Genomic DNA, 21,259 nt, shown 5'->3' with positions numbered 1-21,259 from the left:
GAGAGTTAAGTAAAAGCACGTAGTAATACCTTGGTGGTGGTTTTCCTGTAAAGTGCACTTATCTAAACTTCTCCTATTCAGAAAAGTTACACTGATAAATCTCTCCGTCTCTTCATTCAAAATCATTGATAAAAACGTAGATTAATTGGCTTCAGGCTAAAGAAAGTAGACTCTCCTCCCAGGCTGGCACCGGCCTACAGGTGGATTCAAAAAGAAGCGAACTATTAGATTGCACAACTCACATCTCACCATCTTATCAATCAAATATGGGAGGATTTTTCTTCAAGACTCTTTTAAATGTATCTGGTTGGTTCTTCATAATTAATTTACTTAAAATTCTCTCAAATTATATGCAAAAGTGGAGCCTCACCTTTAATACTTCACCTTAAGACTTCTTGCAACATTCTCTTCAAATTCCAATCCTTATAGCAGTGGTCCTCAGTTTTTATCTTAGGGCCCATGAGTCAGTTTGGTTAGAGTCACTGGGCCCCACCTAGAACCAAAACACAACTTCCTCTTTTATAAACAGCACATTGATTATGCTAAGTGAAATAAGTCAAGCAGAGAAAGACAATTATCATATGGTTTCACTCATATGTGGAACATAAGGAATAACATGGAGGACCACAGGGGAAGGGAGGGAAAACTGAAGGGGGCCAAATCAGAGAGGGAGACAAACCGTGAGAGACTCTGGACTCCGGGAACCAAACTGAGGGTTTCAGAGGGGGGTGGGGTGGGGGGATGGGGTAGCCCAGTGATGGGTATTAAGGAGGGCATGTGTTGTGATGAGCACTGGGTGTTATACACAACTAATGAATCGTTGAACAACTACATCAAAAACTAATGATGTACTAAATGCTGGCTAACTGAACATGATAATAAAAAAACCCCAGCACATTTAGACATAATACTGAATGACAGTTTGTAGAACTTCGCCTATAGTAGACTGACACGTAATGTTGATCAGATGAGCAGGGTAGATGAGTTATTAAGAGGATTCCGTAAACACTGTGACATAAAGACTGAGCCTGGGCCAGCAGAAAACTGTGGGTCAAAGAAGCAGGTGGCTCTGAAGAGCAGGGAGAAGCAGCAGAGTGGCCCAGATGCTTGTTCTCTCCCGTGGGAACGAGGCTTTGAGAGAAACACTGGAGGTTGCTGGTTCCTGGCACTATGCCTGAAAGTTAGTAGGTGTGAAGGCTTAGAGAACTTAACTTCTTAATGCTTGTTATGGAAATCTTGTATTCTACTTAGGCTCTTCTCCTAAACCATTCACTAGGTATACTTAAACACTCTTTTTTAAAGTAGGCTCTATACCCAGCGTGGGGCTTGAACAACCCTGAGATCAAGAGTCACAGGCTCTACTGACTGAGCCAGCCACATGCACCTACCTGAACATTCCTTTTTTTTTTTTTTTTAAAGATTTTATTTATTTATTTGAGAGAGAGAGAATGAGAGAGAGCACATGAGAGGGGGGAGAGTCAGAGGGAGAAGCAGACTCCCCGCTAAGCAGGGAGCCCGATGTGGGACTCGATCCCGGGACTCCAGGATCATGACCTGAGCTGAAGGCAGACGCTTAACCAACTGGGCCACCCAGGCGCCCCCCCCCTTTTTTTTTTAAGTTTTTTTGTTCTGGGGGTTTTAAAAATTAATTTATTTAAGTAATCCCTACACCCCACGTGGGGCTCGAACTCATGACTCGAGATTGAGTCCCATGTTCCTCTGACTGAGCCAGCCAAGCACTCCCCTACTTGACCATTCCTAAAAATAAGCTGTGCCAAGACCGAAAATAAAGCTATATGGTCCTGAATGAAAACCAGTCTGTTGGCATAACTTAGTAACTATGCTTCTTTGTGTACGTGTACACACATGCACATACGTACATAGTGTATGTGTGTTATTTTTGTCATCCTGTGCAAATGGAAGGTTGTTGAACTTCAGATTTATTTCTCATAACCTAGTAATACTTCTGTCAACTTTTAGCATAAGATGGTAAAACTCAGCTTGTATTTTGTATTAAAGTGCAGATGATGTCTTTTCACGAAGGTCTTCAGATGCTCACCTGGGGCACTGCTGAGAAAGACACTTGGCAGAGCAGATCCGGAAGAAAAAATGATCAGTAGATCGTATCAAAGTTGTTCAAGTTATTCTCTCCTTTCTCTCTACCCTTAATCATTAATTGATTTACTCAATAGAGATCTGAGCACCTGTGTTTGGCACAGATTAGTAAGATCTGCTTCATGTTCTATAGGAGTCCAAAATCTGATGGGGGAAACCCAGAAAATAAATATTACAAGGGTGTCTAGGTAGGGCGATTTATAAGAAATTCAGGAACTTTTCTAAGAATGATGCAAAAAGCAAAGAACATTAAACTTGTTCAAAGTGATAAAAGCAGAGTAGAGGTTAATGTTATTTGAAACAGGGCCATCATTATTTTCTGGGACCAGATCTGGTGCTTGCAGTAACTATACTTCTGTGCAGTGGTATGAAGGCTCGGCGGAGTAAGCCCTTCAGCACTGTGACTTTCCCGCATCACTCGTGGAGGTGTGGCAGGACTGACATGAGATGCCTCATATGCAAGTTCTGTAAACTCAAGTTCTGTAAAAATACAAAGGCTGTGATTGGAACCTCTGTCGGTCACACCACAAACCCTTTTCAGAGGTGTTTGGTTATGGGCCGCCTGGTGGCTCAGTTGTTAAGCGTCTGCCTTCGGCTCAGGTCGTGATCCTGGGGTCCTGGGATCTAGCCCCACGTCGGGCTCTCTGCTCAGCGGGAAGCCTGCTTCTCCCTGCTTGTGTTCCCTCTCTCGCTGTGTCTCTCTTTGTCAAATAAATAAATAAAATCTTAAAAAAAAAAAAAAAAAGGTGTTTGGTTATCTGCCTAGAAAGGGAGTTATGCTGTTGTTGTTGTTACTGTTATTGTTATTATTATTGAAAAACTTCTTAAGGGTCTGATTTATATGTTTTTAATGAGCAGTCTTTTCAGCTAAGAAAGAGTCCTGATTCTCTGCCCATTTAAGTCTTAAACTGAAATAAGCATTTTAGCAATTATGGACTATCTCTCCAAAGCAGTAAGGCTAGGATGAAGTTGACACTTTCAGGTACTTCATTTGAGTGCATTCGTTTGTTTGGGGAAATTTTTATTTATTTATTTTTTTAAAGATTTTATTTATTTGACAGAGAGACAGTGAGAGCAGGAACACAAGCAGGGGGAGTGGGAGAGGGAGAAGCAGACTCCCCACTGAGCAGGGAGCCCAATGCGGGACTCGATCCTAGGACCCTGGGATCATGACCTGAGCCAAGGCAGATGCTTAACGACTGAGCCACCCAGGCACCCCTGGGAATTTTTTTAAAAATCAGCTTTTTGTTGTTGCATTGATTCTGCATCAAGAATAGCAAATTAAGAACAAAACACAAACATTCCTTTGAAGAGTACCCCACAAAAGGAAATAGTTGTGGTTTACCAACTCCAATACGAAAAGCAGACTGATGGGCGCCTGGGTGGCTCAGTTGGTTAAATGACTGCCTCAGGTCATGATCCTGGAGTCATGCATAGGGCTCCCTGCTCGGCAGGGAGTCTGCTTCTCCCTCAGACCCTCCCCCCATCATGCTCTCTTTCTCTGTCTCTCTCAAATAAATAAATAAAATCTTAAAAAAAAGCAGACTCATGACTTCATAGCTGTGCTTCAGAAATGCGCCTCACAGTCACCTGCCCAAGTGAATGAAAACTTTTAATGTCACTGCCCTGCTCAAAACTGTTCAGTGGCTCCCTGGTACCCATAAGATAAAGTCCAAGTTAATCATCAAGGAACACTAACCTTCCGGGCAGTGGCCTTGGATATGTCCTGCCTCATCTGTCACACCCCTTGCCTGGTGCTTTGGGTTCCCCCTTGCTTATAGTTTACACACAGGACATGCATATGCACACACACTGTGCTCTCTGTTGTCTTTGTGACTTTTTCTTTTCCTGGAACATTCTCCCTGACCTCTATTGTCTGGCTAATTCACATTCTTCTTTCAAGACCCATTTTTCCAGAAGCTTTCTCTGACCCCAACTTCCCCTGCAATGGAATAATACTCTGTGCCTGGCCTGGTCATTTTCATTGTTGGCTGTGTTGAAATATCATTAGTTTTCCTCTCTGTCCCACTGGAATATAAGTTCTTTAAGAACAGGGACTGTCTTCCTAAAACTGTGCCTTACACATACCCTAACTGAACATGTTCAGAACTGAATCCCTGATCTCCCACATGCCCCCATCCTCAGGCTGTGCCACCTGTTGTCTTTATCTGTTTACAGTAATTACATTTTTCCAGCTTCTCAAGCCAGAATCTTAGAGTCTTAGAGTCATCCTCTCATACTCCATGCCAGTCTTTCTGGAAATCTGCTTATTCATCCAATCACTTCTTACCACCGTGGCCCAAGCAGTCATTGTCCCTCACCTGATTTAGTGCAATAGCCTTCTAAATAGTCTTTCACCCCTGCTAGCCTTCAGTCCATTTTCTGCACCAGGGGTCAGCAAACATTTTCTGCCAAGGGCCAAATGGTAAACATTTTAGGCTTTCTGGACCACACTGCCTCTATCATGGCCACTCAGATGTGCTGTTGTAACATGACAACAGCCATACAAAATGTAAACGAAGGAGTGTTCCAATAAAACGTTACTTCCAAGGACAGTTGGCTGTAGTTTGCCGATCCTTGCTCTACATGGCAGCCAGACTACTCAAAACCCGCCAGTGACTTCCCCTCCTGCTTCGTCTTTACATTGGTCCCTGTCCCCACCCCTTGCCTCTCTGATCTCATCTTCCAATCTCCCCTGCTTTGCTCTCCTTTCCGGCCACACTGACCCTCCTTTTCCTCAGACATGTCAGGCACAAAGTGTGCATGGAACATTCACTTCCTCATCTCTTAACATTTTCTCAGATGTCAACTTCTCAATGAGGTTGACCTGACAACCCTATTGATAATTATGCCCCAGCATTGTATTCTCCATTCCTGTTGTTTTCCCCCACAGTGTTGATCTTCTAACATAATATAAGAAGTACACCAAATGATTCTTACTGAACACATTTGGCTATACTGACTTATAAAACAAAGCTCCTCAGCAAGCCAGTAAGAGCCTCTCTGCCCCGCCCCTGCCTGTCTTTCCTGCCCCATCTCCAGCTGCTCTGCACTGAGCATTTCCTCTCCCAACACTGTTTACCCATTTGCATTTCTCTCAAGGTGCCATATTTGTTCTTGCTTTTTGCAAATACTCTGTTCCCTTTACTGGGAGTCTCCCACTACTCTGGAAAACTTGTATTTTTATCCTTCAAAATTCTGTTCATTGGTCACTTTGCCCGCATAGTCTTTTCTTTTGTCTTTTTTTCTTTTAAGATTTTATTTATTTGTCAGAGAGAGAGAGAGAGAACAAGCAGGGGGAGCAGCAGAGGGAGAAGTAGGCTTCCCGCCGAGCAAGGAGCCTGATGCGGGACTCGCCCTGGGATCACGACCTGAGCTGAAGGCAGACGCTTCACTGACTGAGCCACTCAGGCGTCCTCGCATGGTCTTTTCTGACACCCGTTCCTAGGAGAGCATTCATCATCTTTGCTGTCTGGGTACCTTGTGTAAGACTGTTTGTGTATATCACACTGTCCTGGATGCTTTTGCATGACTTCCTTGTTGTGACCCAACTTGAGCCAATTCAGTTGTTTGAGTATTAGGTTCTTTTAAGAGATACTGCTCATGTTTGCAAGCTACAGATAAGTGAGCATGATAGATCTACTCCCCCAAAACCTAACATCCAAAAGGCACATTACTATGAAAGCAAAACTCACACGGAGCTCTGCCACACATACAGAAATTTATTAGTCAGCAAGCACAAAAATAGTCTTACAAACTATTTTCTAAACTGCATAAAGTCCCTCCTCTCCATCCTTCTAGGAACTCTGGCAGGTACCTTTTATGAGAGTTTTATTCCAGGCAGAAGTGCTAATCTGGTTGTAGGATTCAGCTTAACCTAGTTGGGATCAGACAAAATTCCCTTACAGGGAACTAATCACAGAACCAGCAGGAATCCCGAGGCCTAGGGTGCATTTCCAAAGAATATTCACCACAGGTTTGTTAGATTCATATGTGTGCTCCTGGAGGAACAGTGGTCCCCTTTGATACCTGTAGCCAAACCACATATCCTGAACACGACTCTTTTCTACTACTGTAGTCATTTCTCATATCTTTTATGCGAATTACCGTACCCTCTGGATTTGAGGAGAGAAGAGAAAACTGGACTTACCGGAGTGAGGTTTTTTTGTTTGTTTGTTTTAGATTTTTTTTTTTTATTCATTTGAGAGTGTGAGCGAGAGCATGAGCATGGGGAAGGGTCAAGGGGAGAGGGAGAAGCAGACTCCCAGCCAGACGAGGGGTTGATCCCAGGATGCCGGGATCATGACCTGAGCCAAAGGCCAACGCTTAACCAACTGAGTCACCCAGATGCCCCTGGAGTGAGATTTTTTTATTAGCAGCTTCAACACTAACCAGTGATTGTGCATATCCAGTAGGGGTTTTGCAGATGTTAACTCCGTGCTCCAGGAGGAGTATCAGGAACCTCTAATCCATGCCCTCCAGTCCATTTAAGATAAATATGCATTACACTCTATGCTGAAATAATGTACAGAATAGTTTAAAATCACACCTCTCTTCTGGACTCTGGAACTGAAACAGGTATTGAACTTTTCATCCATGTATCCCCTTGCCGAGTGCAGTGCCTGCTCAGTAGGCCTAGGGAAGTGCTGAAGCAGATGTTTGTAATATGAAACAGCTGAGTGTTTTGTTTGTTCTGTTTTTATTTTTCTTTTAATGTTAAATTGCATACTCTGCCAGGGAGTTATATTAATAACATAACAGGTTTACCATAGCTGTCTGAGTATGTGTCTTACCAGTGACATCTCCTTGCATGGGCTCAAATGAAATCACGCCACTCCCTGGGTGGGGATCAAGCTGAGGCCTGCCTGGGATCCCCAACCTCCTCACGGGAGAGAGGTTGCTCTGTCCTCCTCCTCAAGTTTGCGGTTGATGGGGGTGAGGGGGGCCTTTGTGGGTGAGTGGCGTAAATACAGAGCCCTGCTTAGGAGCCCGGGGAAGGTTTGTGCATAGCTGGTGAGATTGCAGCCGAGGTTAGCAAATTATAGGTCTCTGTTCTGACAGCAGGGCTAGACAGCTCAAATAGAAACTTCTTCACCAGATGGCTTCCTAATTTATAAAGTATAACTGCAATTCCTAAAAGGGAAATGGAGAGTGAGTAAGGCATCATTATATGTCTGTAGATCACACTGCCTGTTGGGAGCATCGCCCTTAAGTTGATTTTCAAATGTATATGCAAGTTCTTTTCTCTTGGGCTAGAATGAGGGCCCAGTAAGGAAAGTAGTGTGTGTGGTGTTAAACAGTCCATCATTCCTGAGCCACTTGGGGAGTAATTTGGAACAATGCTATTTATTATCTTTGGGTTTTTTCTGCATTTTTCACATTCCTATGAATATAGTCAGAAAGTCTCTTGGACTTTTTAAAACTTCAGTTTATATTAATAATTAATATGGTTATACTCTGCTTTCCTGCACAAATAATAACTACATTGTATTAAAATATTCTGTAGGAGCATAGTAAAAATGTTGAAATTGCTGTCATGTCACAGGACAGAAGGCTAGTAGCTAAGGAGCTTAAAAATCCTTAGAAAAAGAATGAACAACCCAAGAGGAAAGCGAGTAAAGGATGTGAGTAAGCAGTTAACAAGAATTAAATGGCCAATAAAAATACGAAAACTGCTTTCACAAATTGAGATGTAACTAAAATAATAATATAAATTTTTACCTATCAGATTGAGCAGTTTTTAAAAGAATAAAATTCAGTAGCCAGGATTGGCAAATGAGTGGGAGGATGTGTAGACTCCTACAGAGGTGGAGGGAGTATAAGCTAATAGAACTATTCCGGAGAACGTTGTGGCAATAAAAAAATTTTAAAGACTTATAATTTCACTTGTAGGAATTTAATTTTAGGGAGGTACTGAGGATGTTTACAGTGACAGAGCTCCAGAACTGTTGTCAATCACAATATTGTTTATAATAGCAAGAAGCTTCTTAAAACATTTTATGGAAACAACTTAAATGCCCTTATAAGTCCTGTAGTTTTGTAGTATGTATTTATCATTTACAATTAGTCAGCTTTTGCCTGGTTATTTAACTGTTTTTGCTGTGATCAGGAAAGCAAAGCTTAATGAATTTTTATTCTAAGTGAGTTTATTCCATAAGAATCTGTCCTCTGTTCTCTTCTTCTCTCCCTACACTCTCTTCCTTGGCAATCTCTGGCAGCCACATGGCTTCAGCTATCCCATGTGAAGGTGGCTCCTAAGTCTGCATCTCCAGCCATGACCTCTTTTTGGAGTTCCAGACTCACATTTCCAACTGCCTTTTTTTTTTTTTTTTAAGATTTTATTTATTTATTTGAGACAGAATGAGAGGGATAGAGCACATGAGAGGGGGGAGGGTCAGAGGGAGAAGCAGGCTCCCTGCCGAGCAGGGAGCCCGATGTGGGACTCGATCCAGGGACTGACTCCAGGATCATGACCTGAGCCGAAGGCAGTCGCTTAACCAACTGAGCCACCCAGGCGCCCTCCAACTGCCTTTTGAACATCTCACCTGGATGGCCCACCAGCGTGGCAAACTCAGTATGTCCAAAAAATGAACTGGCCTCTCCCAGACCTGTGCTCCCTGCTTCTATTAATGGTCTGTTACTCTCAACCACACACAAACTCGTAAGCCATCTTTGGTTCAGCCATTTCCCCCGCTCCTCCTGTCTGTGAAAGCACTTACCAAATCCCCTCCCTTGTCTCATGGTCACGACTCCTCCCCATTCCACTCAGCCCCTGCTCCCTCTTTCCCCACCCTTCCCAAAGGCCCTCCCGTAGATCAGACTGCTTCCTTTCTTTGTCTGTAGAGCACTTGTGTTCTGACTGGTCTTTTCGGTGTCTTGTTTTTTCCTGCCCCCTTTCCCAAAGCCATCTTACGTTCAACTTGTCATGTGTCTGACACACAGTTCTGATCCTGTTGCTCCCTTGCCCCAAAATGCTGGCTTTCCTCTCTCTCCCTGTAGGGTAAGAAGGCACTCGGCTGTTTCCACAGGCTGGCCCCCTCACCTTTTCAGTTTTCTTCCCCCTTCTCAAGAATTCTGTGCTTTAGCGAGTCTGAATATTCCTTGGCACCAAATTGTTCTGTATTTTCTCGTGTTTAAAACTTCCCTTACATACTTTATTCTGTTTGAAATACCCTCTCTCTAACTTATATATTTCTTTTCAGCTTAGTTCAGATGCAGCTTCTTCCATAAACTCTGGCATGATCTGTCATGGTACTTTCTCAGGGCCTCCTTTTCCATTCTTCTCTTTCCACTTGGAATTAGTTTGTTTCAGTCCCTGCTGATCTTCTGAATGGGCTTTGTTGCCCCACGTGGAATAGAGGCCTGAAACAAGAGAAACTGTCCTTGTTCTTATTCCTGAATCCTGTTTCTCAGTTCGAGTTTCATTTTTGCCATGACATGGATTTGAAAAATATACCTCCCAAAACACACAGTCTGAGGGTATTTATGGTGAGATACTTATTTGCAACATTAAAGTTTAGCAGCTAAGTCAAGAGATTTAAAAAAATTTTTTTTAAAGATTTTATTTATTTATTGAGAGAGAGCATGAGAGGAGGGAGGGTCAGAGGGAGAAGCAGACTCCCTGCTGAGCAGGGACTCCGGGATCATGACCTGAGCCAAAGGCAGTCGCTTAACCAACTGAATCACCCAGGCGCCCCTAGAGATTTAAAAAAAAATTTTTTTAAGGTTTTATTTATTTATTTGACAGAGAGAGACACAGCGAGAGCAGGATCACAAGCAGAGGGAGAGGGAGAGGGAGAAACAGGCTTCCCGCTGAGCAGGGAGCCCGATGCGGGGCTCGATCCCAGGACTCTGGGATCATGACCTGAGCCGAAGGCAGACGCTTAACGACTGAGCCACCCAGGCGCCCCAAGATTTAAAATTTTTAATGCATGTAGATTGCCCTCCTCCATTACCCTCCCATGCTAATTAGTGCAATGAACAAAATTCATGACTTTTTATAAAGTTTTTAATTGTATTTTTTTGGAAATGAGATTTACCTAAACAGGTATAATTGAAGTCTGCAGTTTTAAAATTAGGTTATTCTTACAATAAATACCAACCTGTTCTTAGTTCACTTCTTTTGGTGACCTGTTTTTCTCCATATTTGAGTGGGATGGTATGTAACCCCAGAGGTAGCGATGGTGGTGGGTGGGTGTGCTTTCCAGGATGGTTGGGAAAGAGACTTAAAAGGTAAGGTATAGAGTTGGAAAACACCATATGTACTACATCTGTGCGTTTGAGAATTGAGCATTATGCATGTGGCATTATAGCAGCTGGGGAATCACGTAGGAACCCATGTTACCAATTTCATCTGAACTCTAGACTGAATACAAGCCTTACTGGAGCCAGAAATTGAGGAGGAGTACAGACAGAGTGAGTGAGTTTTCTCTCTAGACTGCTTCAGTTCACATCCCACCTCCACCACTTAGAGTCTCTCTGACCTTTGGCAAGATTTTTATTCTCACCGTAGTTCAGTTTTCTAAACTCTAATGGAGAGATTAATTGTACCTACCTCATAAATTTGTTGTGAAGTCCAAATGACGGGCTTGCAGTAAGTTCTTACTAAATGTTCACTGTCAGCATCCACAAAGGGCCAAGTACGGTGTACACTTAGGCAGTACTTTTTTTTTTTTTTTTTAAGTAGGCTCCACACCCAGCATGGAGCCCTGTGTGGTGGGGTGGGGTGGCAGGGCTTGAACTCAGGACTGTGAGATCAAGACCTGCGCCGAGATCAAGAGTCAGACCCTTGACTGACTGAGCCACCCAGGCGCCCCTAGGCAGTACATTTTAATAGGATAAATTTTCAGATAGTACACCAGTTCCCCTCATTCAGGGAAAATAGTACTTTGATAGCCCATAAAATTTTGGTTCTCTTAGCTTTGAATCAATGTTTTAACATAATTTTGTTCAAAAAGGAAAATTTTTTTTAAAAGTTTCCTGATTCAACTTCATACTGAATACAAGTCTTCCAATGCCAGAAATAAATGTCTTCAGATTCCAAAGAGGTATCACAAACCTCTTCCTTCCTTTTATTCTCAGAGTGAAAAACAAATTTATGGTGTTTCTTATCTTGAGAACATCCTCAATCATGTATATTTTCATATCAAAAAGGAAAAAATAGTATTTAATTGTTTTGCTTATGTTTAAATAGGCTCTTCCCAGTGGGAAATTGAAATATTTAAAGCTGGCATCTCAAAGAGATGGCAGATTAGGAACATACCTCAGAATTATAAAGGAGCAATTGTATTGTTTCTTTTTCAGACAAATGCCTAGATTCTTCTGCTGTCCTCTACCCCAAACCTTAGAGGAGTGCAGTCATTTCTGGTGTTGCTTCTTCTGGGAAAGGACAGAAGGACAGCCAGGGAATATCACTTTAATCCCTAATAAGTCTCATTTCAATTTTTCTTGATAGACATTAATGCATTTCCTTATCCTTAGAACTGGTACATCTAATGTAAATCTGTTGGAACAGTTTTATCTTTTATAGATGTGGCTTAGTCCATTTGGGCTGCTATTAAAACAACAAAAAACCCCAGATTGGGTAGCTTACAAACCATAGAAATTATCACAGTCCTGGAGGCTGAAAAGTCCAAGATCAAGGTCTCCATGCCTTCTGGTGAGGGCCTTCTTCCTGGCTCGTGGCCATCGACTTCCCACTGTGTCTTCCCATGGTTAGAAGGGCAGGGATCCCTCCAGAGCCTCTTTTATAAGACACTAATCCCATTCCTGAGGGCTCCACATTACCTTACCTCATTACCTTAGCGCCTCATTACCTTTACCTTAGCACCTCCCAGAGGCCCCTCCTGTTGCCATCATCTTTAGGGGTTAGGATTTCAACAAATGAATCTGGGGGTACACACATGCAGACCAAAGCAGTGTGCTTTATAATATCTTCCATATAAATCCTAGAATAAAGAAGCTGCCTTCTTAAAAGCTACCCCACTGTCACTTAACTGTTTGCTGTATTTGTAATCTTCAGACACTTTGCTTTTCTTCCCTTCACCTTTATCAAATCACATCTGTTCTTTAAAGATAACCTTAGGTATTATATGTAGCTCAAAGCCTCGTCCCTTTATTTTATTTTATCCCACATGAAAACTTCCTTTTTTTTCTAATTCTTTTTATTTTTTATACTACTCAGTTCATCATTTGTTTTGTGTGTGCCCACTTTTTTCTTTTCTTTCCAGTTAAGTCCTTTCAGACTGATACCATAGCAGCCCTTGTTGTAGGGGGATATGGTAGGTATGCCATAAATAGTTTTTTCCATTCTTTTTTTTTAAAGTTTTTATTTAAGTTCCTGTTAATGCCATAAATATTTTTTAATGCTGTCAATGACATCTAAACTAATAAGATGCTCAAGCAGCACCTTATGAGAATGAATGGTTATTAGTTGCTTTACCAAGGAGTTAATAGAAAATAAACTGAATTTACTAAAGTATTGTGAATAAGAGTATGTTAGTTGCATATTAAAAGCAAGCAAAACAAGAACAGCAACGTCAGAGTCTTCTTTACACAAATATATATAAAATGCACCAGGAAAACAAAATTACCAATTAAGAAGCAGAGCATGAATATTATTTCAAAACCGGAAAAGCTGTGTTACATTTAAGGAACTTTAAAATTTTGATGATGCAGATCATAGCTAAGGATAACTGTTTAAATGTGAATACTGGTTGTAAACTTCATCACTGCCACATTTCATGAGACTCAGAGAAATGACCCCCCCCCTTTTTTTTAAGTTTTGATTTCAATTTCAGTTAGTTAACATACAGGGTTACCTTAGTTTCAGCACTTCCATACATCACCCGGTGCTCATCACGACAAATGCACTCCTTAATCCCCATACCTGGAGAAATACCTTTTTTATGTTTGCTATAGTCCAAATGGAGAGGAGTCTCGGTACATGCATCAGTTACTAAATGCAGTGTCACTGTGTCATTATTGGGCCATGCGTTACTTGAATAAATTCATGACCCTTCCAAACCTTTGCAGGTTTCCTACAGGGTTTCTCTTTCCCCAGAACTCTAGGAGTGTGGCCCCCTGGTTCTAGATTTTCTGTGATAGCCTGTCTTTTCTGGGTGTGCTTAGGCTCTGTCCTTCTGTAGTCTGTCCTTGTATGGCTGGAGGGGCTTGTCTGGCCATCTTCTGGGACTCTTACTCCTGGCTTCGCGACCCTCACAGTTATGTACCAGCTTGCAGTTAAATGCTGCCCCTAGTTGAAGGTTGGGGCAGAATCTGCTTGTTTGGGCTCTTCTCATTTCACTGCATCCCTCCACCAGTCGCCACCCTGGGTACCACCATGTCACCCAAGGTGACTGATACAGACAGATCCCATGTTGAGGCATAATCCTGATGTCTGCAGTTTTGTTCTGTTCTGGGGTGTCTGGCTCCTCATGACCATTGCTGAGAAACTCCTTTCCTCCATGATGCGTATAGTTATTAAAACCACTCCTTCACCTCGTCTTTCCATGTTTGGAAAGCATTAACCCCATCCATTCCATTCCATAGGGAGAAAACCTCAGAGTCGTCCTTGACTCTTCTTACTCTCCACTTCCAATCCATGAGCGGGTCACGTTGGTTTTCTGCCTTCAGAATTCTCCCCACTTTGCCGCCAGGCCTCCTTTGTGTTACTCTCCTAGAAACTGCAGTAGCCAGCCAGCCCCCCTTCTCTCTCTCCATCCCACCCACAGTCTGGAGTAGCGGTTATGTGGGTTCTGAAACTACATTGCCTGCATTCCTACCTGCCTCTACAGTCATAGACATTGAGAACGTTAAGGAGCCTTTCTGGGCCTTGGTTTCCTTTTTTTTTTTTTTTTTTAAGGTTTAATTTATTTATTTGAGACAGAGCGAGAGAGAGCACGGGTGGGGGGTGTAGAGGGAGAGGGAGAAACGGGCTCCCCCCTCCCCGAGCAGGGAGCCCGAAGCAGGGCGATCCCAGAACCCTGAGATCATGACCTGAGCCGAAGGCAGACACTTAACCAACTGAGCCACCCAGGCGCCCCCAGGGCCTCAGTTTCCTTAACAGTTAAATGAAGATGAGGATGATGATACTTTTTACCTCATGTGGTTGTGCCAGATGAGTTAGTACACACAAATTACTTAAAATAGTGCGTGGCAAATAGTCAACATCCAAAAATACTAGGTAGTGGGTGATACGGAGGTTATTGCACTTAGTTTTTATTCATACAGAGTTGAAACTTACTTTCTTAAAACATTGATCATTGATCTCCATTGATCATTGATCTCCGTTGGCTTCCTGTCACTTTTAAAACAGTATCCAAAGTCCTGACCAGGGCTTGCTGAGCCCTCCAGTGGTTTGCCCTTGCTCATTCAGTCCAGCTGGCCTGCGGTGCTTTACCACTTGGCCCACCCACTTCTGCCTTTGCTCTCATTTTCCCTCAGCCGGAAATGCTGACCCCACAGATATTTGCACAACCTGCCACTCCCTTCACTGAAGTCCCTGCTCAGTGTGAGCCCCTCACATAGGTCTTCCTTGACCACTGTTCTAGAAATCATCCTGTTGTTTTCTATATCCTTCAACTTTATGAAAAGATAACTACCTAACAGTGTATTATACATGTTTGTTTATGGGTTATTTCACCATGCTAGGTTCCCTAATAAATAAAAACAAGGGACTCTGTTTTGTTCATCATTGTAGTCACTGCCCGCCTATCTTCCCACCAAGGCCTTTCAGATACATAGTTGGTGCTCAGGAGGTGTTTGCTATGGGATGGATGGGATGGGGTGGGCTGGAGTGGGGTGGATGAACAAAGACAGATTTTCCCCTTTGTTCTTTGCACAAGAGATTCTGAGGTTACCAGATAGTTGGAGACGCCTGAGTGAACTTTTTCGAGATGAGACCACTTTAGAGAAGAGTTCAGGTTGGGTTTTTTGGTTTTTGTGTTTTTGGGGTTTTTTGTTTTTCATTCTTTTTGTGGATAAGACTGTATCATGTAATTTACAATAATTGTCTTTATTAATTATAGGTGGGTTAATTGCTCTGTTAAACTGGTATCTTATAGTTCCTGTTCAAGGTCTGTTGCATGTGCCTTACATTAGCAGCTAGTGACAAGGAAATTATTTATCTTTTATTGAGCATTATTAAATCCACTAAACCCATGCTATTCTGCCTGTTATTAACAACCTCAAGTCCCAAAAGAAAGCATTTAAGTCTATCTGGAATCAGGAAAAATAGAGACATATGAATATACACCAAAAATTCTGCTTCTGAAAAAGCAGTAGGTCCAGGGTGTCTAGGAAAATGTGATTTTTTTTTTTTTTAAGCTTTCGGGTTTAAAATGCTTCCTAGTCTCTCAGAGTGGAATACTGAGTTACTTATTCACTAATCAGTTGAATATGAATTTTAAAAATTAGCATTTGCCTTTTATCTTAAATAATGATGTAATCTCATTACTGTTTGATAGCTTTATACTGATTCACTGACATTAATACTGACCTGTTGACTTCAATACATGAAGAAATTGGAGAAATAAAAGATTTCAGGAATAAGTGGTAACCTTGATCATCTTTGTTTTTGTTTTCTTCATAATTCCTGAGGTTTTTTTCTGTGAAATCACTCTTTCTAGTTTCAGTCAGTTAGTATGTACTACAGTTCTAGAACACGTGCGTTCTTCCGGTGCTTTTTATTTTGGACCTCTCTTGCACCTTCATGCTTAATACCAAACAATCTTCTGAACTACATCTCGTTATAATGTGAGCAAAAAATTATTTTCTGGTTTGAAGAGGAATTAGTCACATGCTAATTTGTCATGTAAGCCTTTTTTTTAAATCATGGAAATTAAGTGAGTGAATATTTGAAGTTGACCTTCTAATTTCAGAGACAGTGTCAGATGAGGTATTTGGCTGTCAGATAGTAATGCAGGTGTTCTGTCTGCAGGAAACTCAGGAAGGACAGAGCCTCCCATGGAGCAGAACAAAAACTCACTTGATCTTGATCATCAGTGTGAATAAAGATCCTGAAAGTGTGTCCTGCAATCCTTCTGGCCTCTGATTCTCCCATGTGGGTTTTTCCCTTCACCATTAGGCAGACCTCACCAGGCCTTGGATTATTCACCAACCTACCCTTGTATTCTTTATAAGTGTCAACATAGGCTATCTTTGCCTCTTCTTATCTACAAAATATGATTTTTATTTAGAAGAATTTAAGTGTAGGAGTCGCCAAAAATCAGAGATTTCTTTTATATGCTGTTTTGCCTTTTTTATTCATCTATGTATAGACTTTTAAAATCATCATCATTATTATTACAGGCCATGGTTGCTTGTTATCCAGGCAATGGAACGGGTTATGTACGTCATGTTGATAATCCAAATGGAGATGGAAGATGTGTGACGTGTATATATTATCTTAATAAAGACTGGGATGCCAAGGTATGCAACTTAATTGACCATTTATTTTTTCCCCCATAGCTATTAAGACTCATATTCCTCTTAGGGAGACTGTCTTTACTTTAACACATGGAATAGTTAAAAATTCCTTAGATTTGTTTCAGTTTTGGGTATTAGGAGTGGATCTTTGTAAAGTGAAACATAATATTATCTCAAAAAGTGGATTCCCTTATTTTCAGATATTGAGGCATGCATCCAAATTTAACCTTTTTTATTTGTTGTTGTTTTGTTTTGTTTTTTAAGTAAGCTCTACGCCCAACGTGGGGCTCGAACTCACGACTCCGAGATCAAGAGTCGCATGCTCCACCGACTGAGCCAGCCAGGTGCCCCCCCAGAATTTAACTGTTACCAAAATGTATTTCATTAAAATATACACCTTTTAATAGCTTTAATAAAAAAAAAAAACTCCTCTGCGAATAATTGCTTTATAATGGCTTTTAAGAGAGATTATATATAAACAACTATTGTGGATTATTTCCTACTTATTCCTGTTGCAGAGATCTTATCTGGCATTCGGTTATTGAATCGAATATTGGAGGCAGGATTCCTTCTTTTCCTGATTATGGAAAAAAACTAGAAGTTTATCAATACTGACAAATCCTTTAAAACCAATTAAGTGTACAATACATTTAATTTTCTCTTGTTTTAAATATTTATTTCCTTAATATTGGCCTGAGTTTCACTTGAGTTTAAATGATTGAAAGTTCAGAAGTATGTCATGCTTTCTTACTGCTTTGGAGGTTGTCTAAACTAATTTTTGGTTGATTTTTAGAAATCCTTATTTACTTTTATTGAAGCAAAATATTCAAATAGAAAAGTGAACACAATGTATAGCCCTGTGGATTTTCACAGCATGAACACACCTGTGTAGCCAGGGCAATTTTTAAAAACCAAATAACCTTTAAAACACTTCCCCGCGGGGCGCCTGGGTGGCTCAGTCGTTAAGCGTCTGCCTTCGGCTCAGGTCACGATCCCGGAGTCCTGGGATTGTGTTCCCTCTCTCGCTGTCTCTCTCTCTGTCAAATAAATAAATAAAATCTTAAAAAAAAAAAACACTTCCCCGCCACACAAACCTATACACAGAATTGAAAACCACCAAGTCTTAAATATGTAAAAACCTAGTCCTGTCCTAAAACTTAGGATATGCTCATCGTGCTCTTTCTGTGTCATACTGATTTAAAGATTCTCCTCTGTCCGAGTTCAAAAGGGAGGTAAGTTTTACTGCTAAGTAGATTAAGTAAATTTCAAGGCATTCTGTTAACAAGCATGGTCTTTCCGTTATAGCTTTCAAAGTTTAAAATAGAGACATAAATCTGGTCATTTGCCTTGAGCCTAATGCACAAAACAGTATAATTTTGGTTAAAACTTAAAAATTTATTTATTTTTTTATTTTTTTAAGATTTTATTTATTTGTTAGAGAGAGACACAGCGAGAGGGGGAATACAAGCAGGGGGAGTGGGAGAGGGAGAAGCAGGCTTCCTGCGGAGCAGGGAGCCCAATGTGGGGCTCAATCCCAGGACCCTGGGATCATGACCTGAGCCAAAGGCAGACGCTTAACGACTGAGCCACCCAGGTGCTCTAAAAATTTATTTTTTTCCCAATTTTGTGAGTATCTTGAAAGCTAGAAATATGTTTGAGCAACTCCTAACTTCTGTTAGGTTCTTTCTAGGCTGATCTTTTAATTTTGATCTGACCTAGCCAGGGTCATTAATATATAGTTTTTAAATTAGTGCATAAGCTGAAAAAAGTCCTTATTAGTATTTTTGTATGTAGAACTGAAAACTTCTTTGCAAGATTGCACTGAATATGTGCAGTGTGCCAGACATCGTTCTGGGTGCTGGAGATAGGGCAGAAATAGAAATAGCCTTCATAGAGCCTGGGATCTAGTGGAAGGTACAGATCAATAGATTAACAGTGACAACTGGTTAGGCCCAGTGCAGGCAGGACAGATTGCTGTGGGACTGCCTGGGCGGGTCAGGGAATGTTTCCCAGAGGAAGATTGGAAGCTTTAATTTTTAAACAATTCCAGCAGATCACCTGTGATATTCCCAGTGACTCCAGTCAGAGGTCAGGGGGAAGAAAAGGATGTGTTCTTGGTCACAGTCTAGAGATTCTTTAGATGTTTGCATGAGTGCCGTGGGAATCAATCTGAACAGAACCTGAGGAAGGTGGGCAAGGGTACAAGTAGCTTGAATTTAACTTAAGGATGAGCCTGATAAACAGCTTGCCTAACTACAGATTCTAGGCTCAGCCTCCATGATGTCTTAAGTATTAAAGTTCCTTTCAATTTAAGCATCTACCTGCTTAGGAGTTTAGTTCTTCAAGGGTGAAGGGCTACTCAGTTGTGGGTGGGTTTGGCCTCGCTTTAACTCCCCCCAGATTGTAAATACCATGAGGCCCACATCGGTGGATGTTATTCCCTACTCTGTACCCGGGGTCCACCCCAGGTCCCAGAATACTCAGTCTGTATTAGAATGAATAGGTGAGTCCATCTAATCCCCAATAGAGATGGATGTGTATTGGGATAAATAGTAATTATCCTTTCTGGATGGAATCCAGTTCTGTAAACAGGTAGCCTTCAATGTGTCAGGCGCAGTCTAGAAAGGGAGAGCTATAGTCTCTAATAACGACCACAGTGATGATGGTGGTGACAATAAATGATGACACTTTGTACTGATGAAGTTAAATTCATTTTTTTTTTTTAAAGATTTTATTTATTCATGAGAGACAGAGAGTCAGAGGCAGAGGGAGAAACAGGCTCCCTGCTCCATGGGGACTCGATCCCAGGACCCTGGGATCATGACCTGAGCCAAAGGCAGACGCTTAACTGACTGAGCCACCCAGGCGTCCCTAGTTGAATTCTTTAAGTAAGAGGCATTAAACTTGTGACTGTCTTATTAATTACTGTTGAACCTTAAAATACAATAAACCGTTTATTTGACATCACCATTTAGAGTAATTTATCAAGATGATTTGAAACGGACACATTTTTAAAGAATAGGCTAATTAAGCACATCATAAGTATCCCTACATAAGAAACATGTACTAGTTTTTACAACTTGTTTCTAAGTGTCATTTTAAGCCTTTTGAATTCAGATAATACTTCTGTTTCATCAGTAGTTACAGAAATCCCTAAAACAAGAAATGAATTTTTCCTTGTATCAGTGCATGTGCTGGAATCTCAACTCCTCTTCATACCTTGTTATTTGAGATACATTTGTGAATAATCCAACTAAGAATTTTGATTCTGAAATGGTCTTTTTTTCCTCCCTAAATTTCATTTTGTAGCGTTCTTGCTCTCATACTCACATATTTGGCTCTTTTCCATAGGTAAGTGGAGGTATACTTCGAATTTTTCCAGAAGGCAAAGCCCAGTTTGCTGACATTGAACCCAAATTTGATAGACTGCTGTTTTTCTGGTCTGACCGTCGCAACCCTCATGAAGTACAACCAGCATATTCTACAAGGTGTAGTATTCCTTTTAAGAAAAAATTGGTAAAGACTATGGTAGGAGAGGAGGGGGATAGGTAGGATATACTTGAGAGTTTTCTAGTGAGTAGCTTCCTGTTCTTTAGTTACCTTTATCATAACGCTTCAGTCATAACTACTTTAATTTGAATAATTTTATTTATGATTTATTCCCAGTTAGCGCTAAAAGTTTGTGACTTTGCATAACCACTTCCATTTGGGGTAAGAAATGGAAGTACAGGTCCTTTCCTTCCTCCAGCCTGTCTCATTATTTTGTGCGTCTCTGACTATAATCCGTTCTGATTCTGTGAGTGGATTCACTTGGGGGACAGAAAGATTCAACAGAGAAAGGAAAGGACAGCTTTTCAAAGGCAGTGAGGGAAGAAAATGAAAGGGATAATGTAGGAAAATTAAACAAAGCAGAAAAACAGGACACCTGGAGAGTAGAAATGAAGAGGGAAAAAGAAAGGTTGCCACGTGGGGGAGTTAATGTTAGAAAAATAATGCGTTAGCTTTAATAATAAGCATCTAGGAGCCTTATTATACTTTTTGACGCTTTCTACATTGAAATGTTAAGACTCTTAAACTAGAAGATGTTGCAGACATTGTTATAAATATTTGTAGAAAAATTGCACTATTTTGTAAATACCTATTTTTCATTATAGAAGGGGCTTTGAATCTTGTGCTAGTGAGTTATGGGCCTGCAGTTGTTAGGTCTGGTGAGAAGAGGCTTAGCCATAGTCAGCCCAGGAGAAGAGCTGGCTTTTCCTGGTGGTATGAGGCACGGGCCAGCCCCAGGGAGGTTCGAATTCCAAAGACTTTATTGTCACCTCTCTTTTTTCTTGGTTCTTTTCCTTCTTTTCTTCCTTTCCTTTCCTTTCTTTTTTTCTTCCTTCCTTCCACCCAACATGGGGCTCAAACTCATGACCCCCAAGATGAAGAGTCACATGCTCTACCATCTAAGCCAGCCAGGCACTCCTTTATAACTCGCTTCTTCCTGAGTTATGTTGCCTTTAACCCTAATTCACATAGTGGGCAGGAAGCTGAGTAGTTTGTGGCTAGAGATCCAAAGAAGCCATGAATGGAAACCAGGGGGGGATCCTGTCCCATCACATGATGTGCCATCCTAAATCCCCCATCTCTCTTCCCGGCATCCCAGTGCCCATCTCTGCCCCTGCTGTTTCTTTAAAACCCTTTTTGACCTAGAACCTGCTTCATAGACCCTCCC

At 41.3% G+C, this 21,259-nt stretch overlaps 1 protein-coding gene and 1 non-coding gene across 4 annotated transcripts in view; both read left to right on the top strand.

The window, feature by feature from the left end:
• The window catches only part of EGLN1 (egl-9 family hypoxia inducible factor 1), a 59,852-nt gene that overhangs the window by 33,471 nt on the left and 5,122 nt on the right, over nt 1-21,259 (top strand). For 2 of the 3 annotated variants that reach the window (XM_035008460.1, XM_035008458.1), the window contains exons 2-3: nt 16,426-16,545; nt 19,894-20,030. In XM_035008460.1, the coding sequence (XP_034864351.1) occupies nt 16,426-16,545; nt 19,894-20,030 (257 nt within the window). The remainder of the gene's footprint in view (nt 1-16,425; nt 16,546-19,893; nt 20,031-21,259) is intronic. The other variant, XM_035008461.1, reaches the window with a different exon arrangement.
• On the top strand, nt 2,020-2,105 carry LOC118013040. Its single transcript, XR_004679913.1, has one exon. It is a non-coding gene; the product is annotated as a small nucleolar RNA SNORD35 (small nucleolar RNA).

The sequence above is a fragment of the Mirounga leonina genome, unplaced genomic scaffold (assembly GCF_011800145.1).
Source record: "Mirounga leonina isolate KUSES-001 unplaced genomic scaffold, KU_Mleo_1.0 Mir_152, whole genome shotgun sequence".
In the NCBI taxonomy this organism is placed as follows: domain Eukaryota; kingdom Metazoa; phylum Chordata; class Mammalia; order Carnivora; family Phocidae; genus Mirounga; species Mirounga leonina.
Note: the sequence above shows the minus strand (reverse complement) of the source record. Positions and strands in the feature narration are given on the sequence as shown.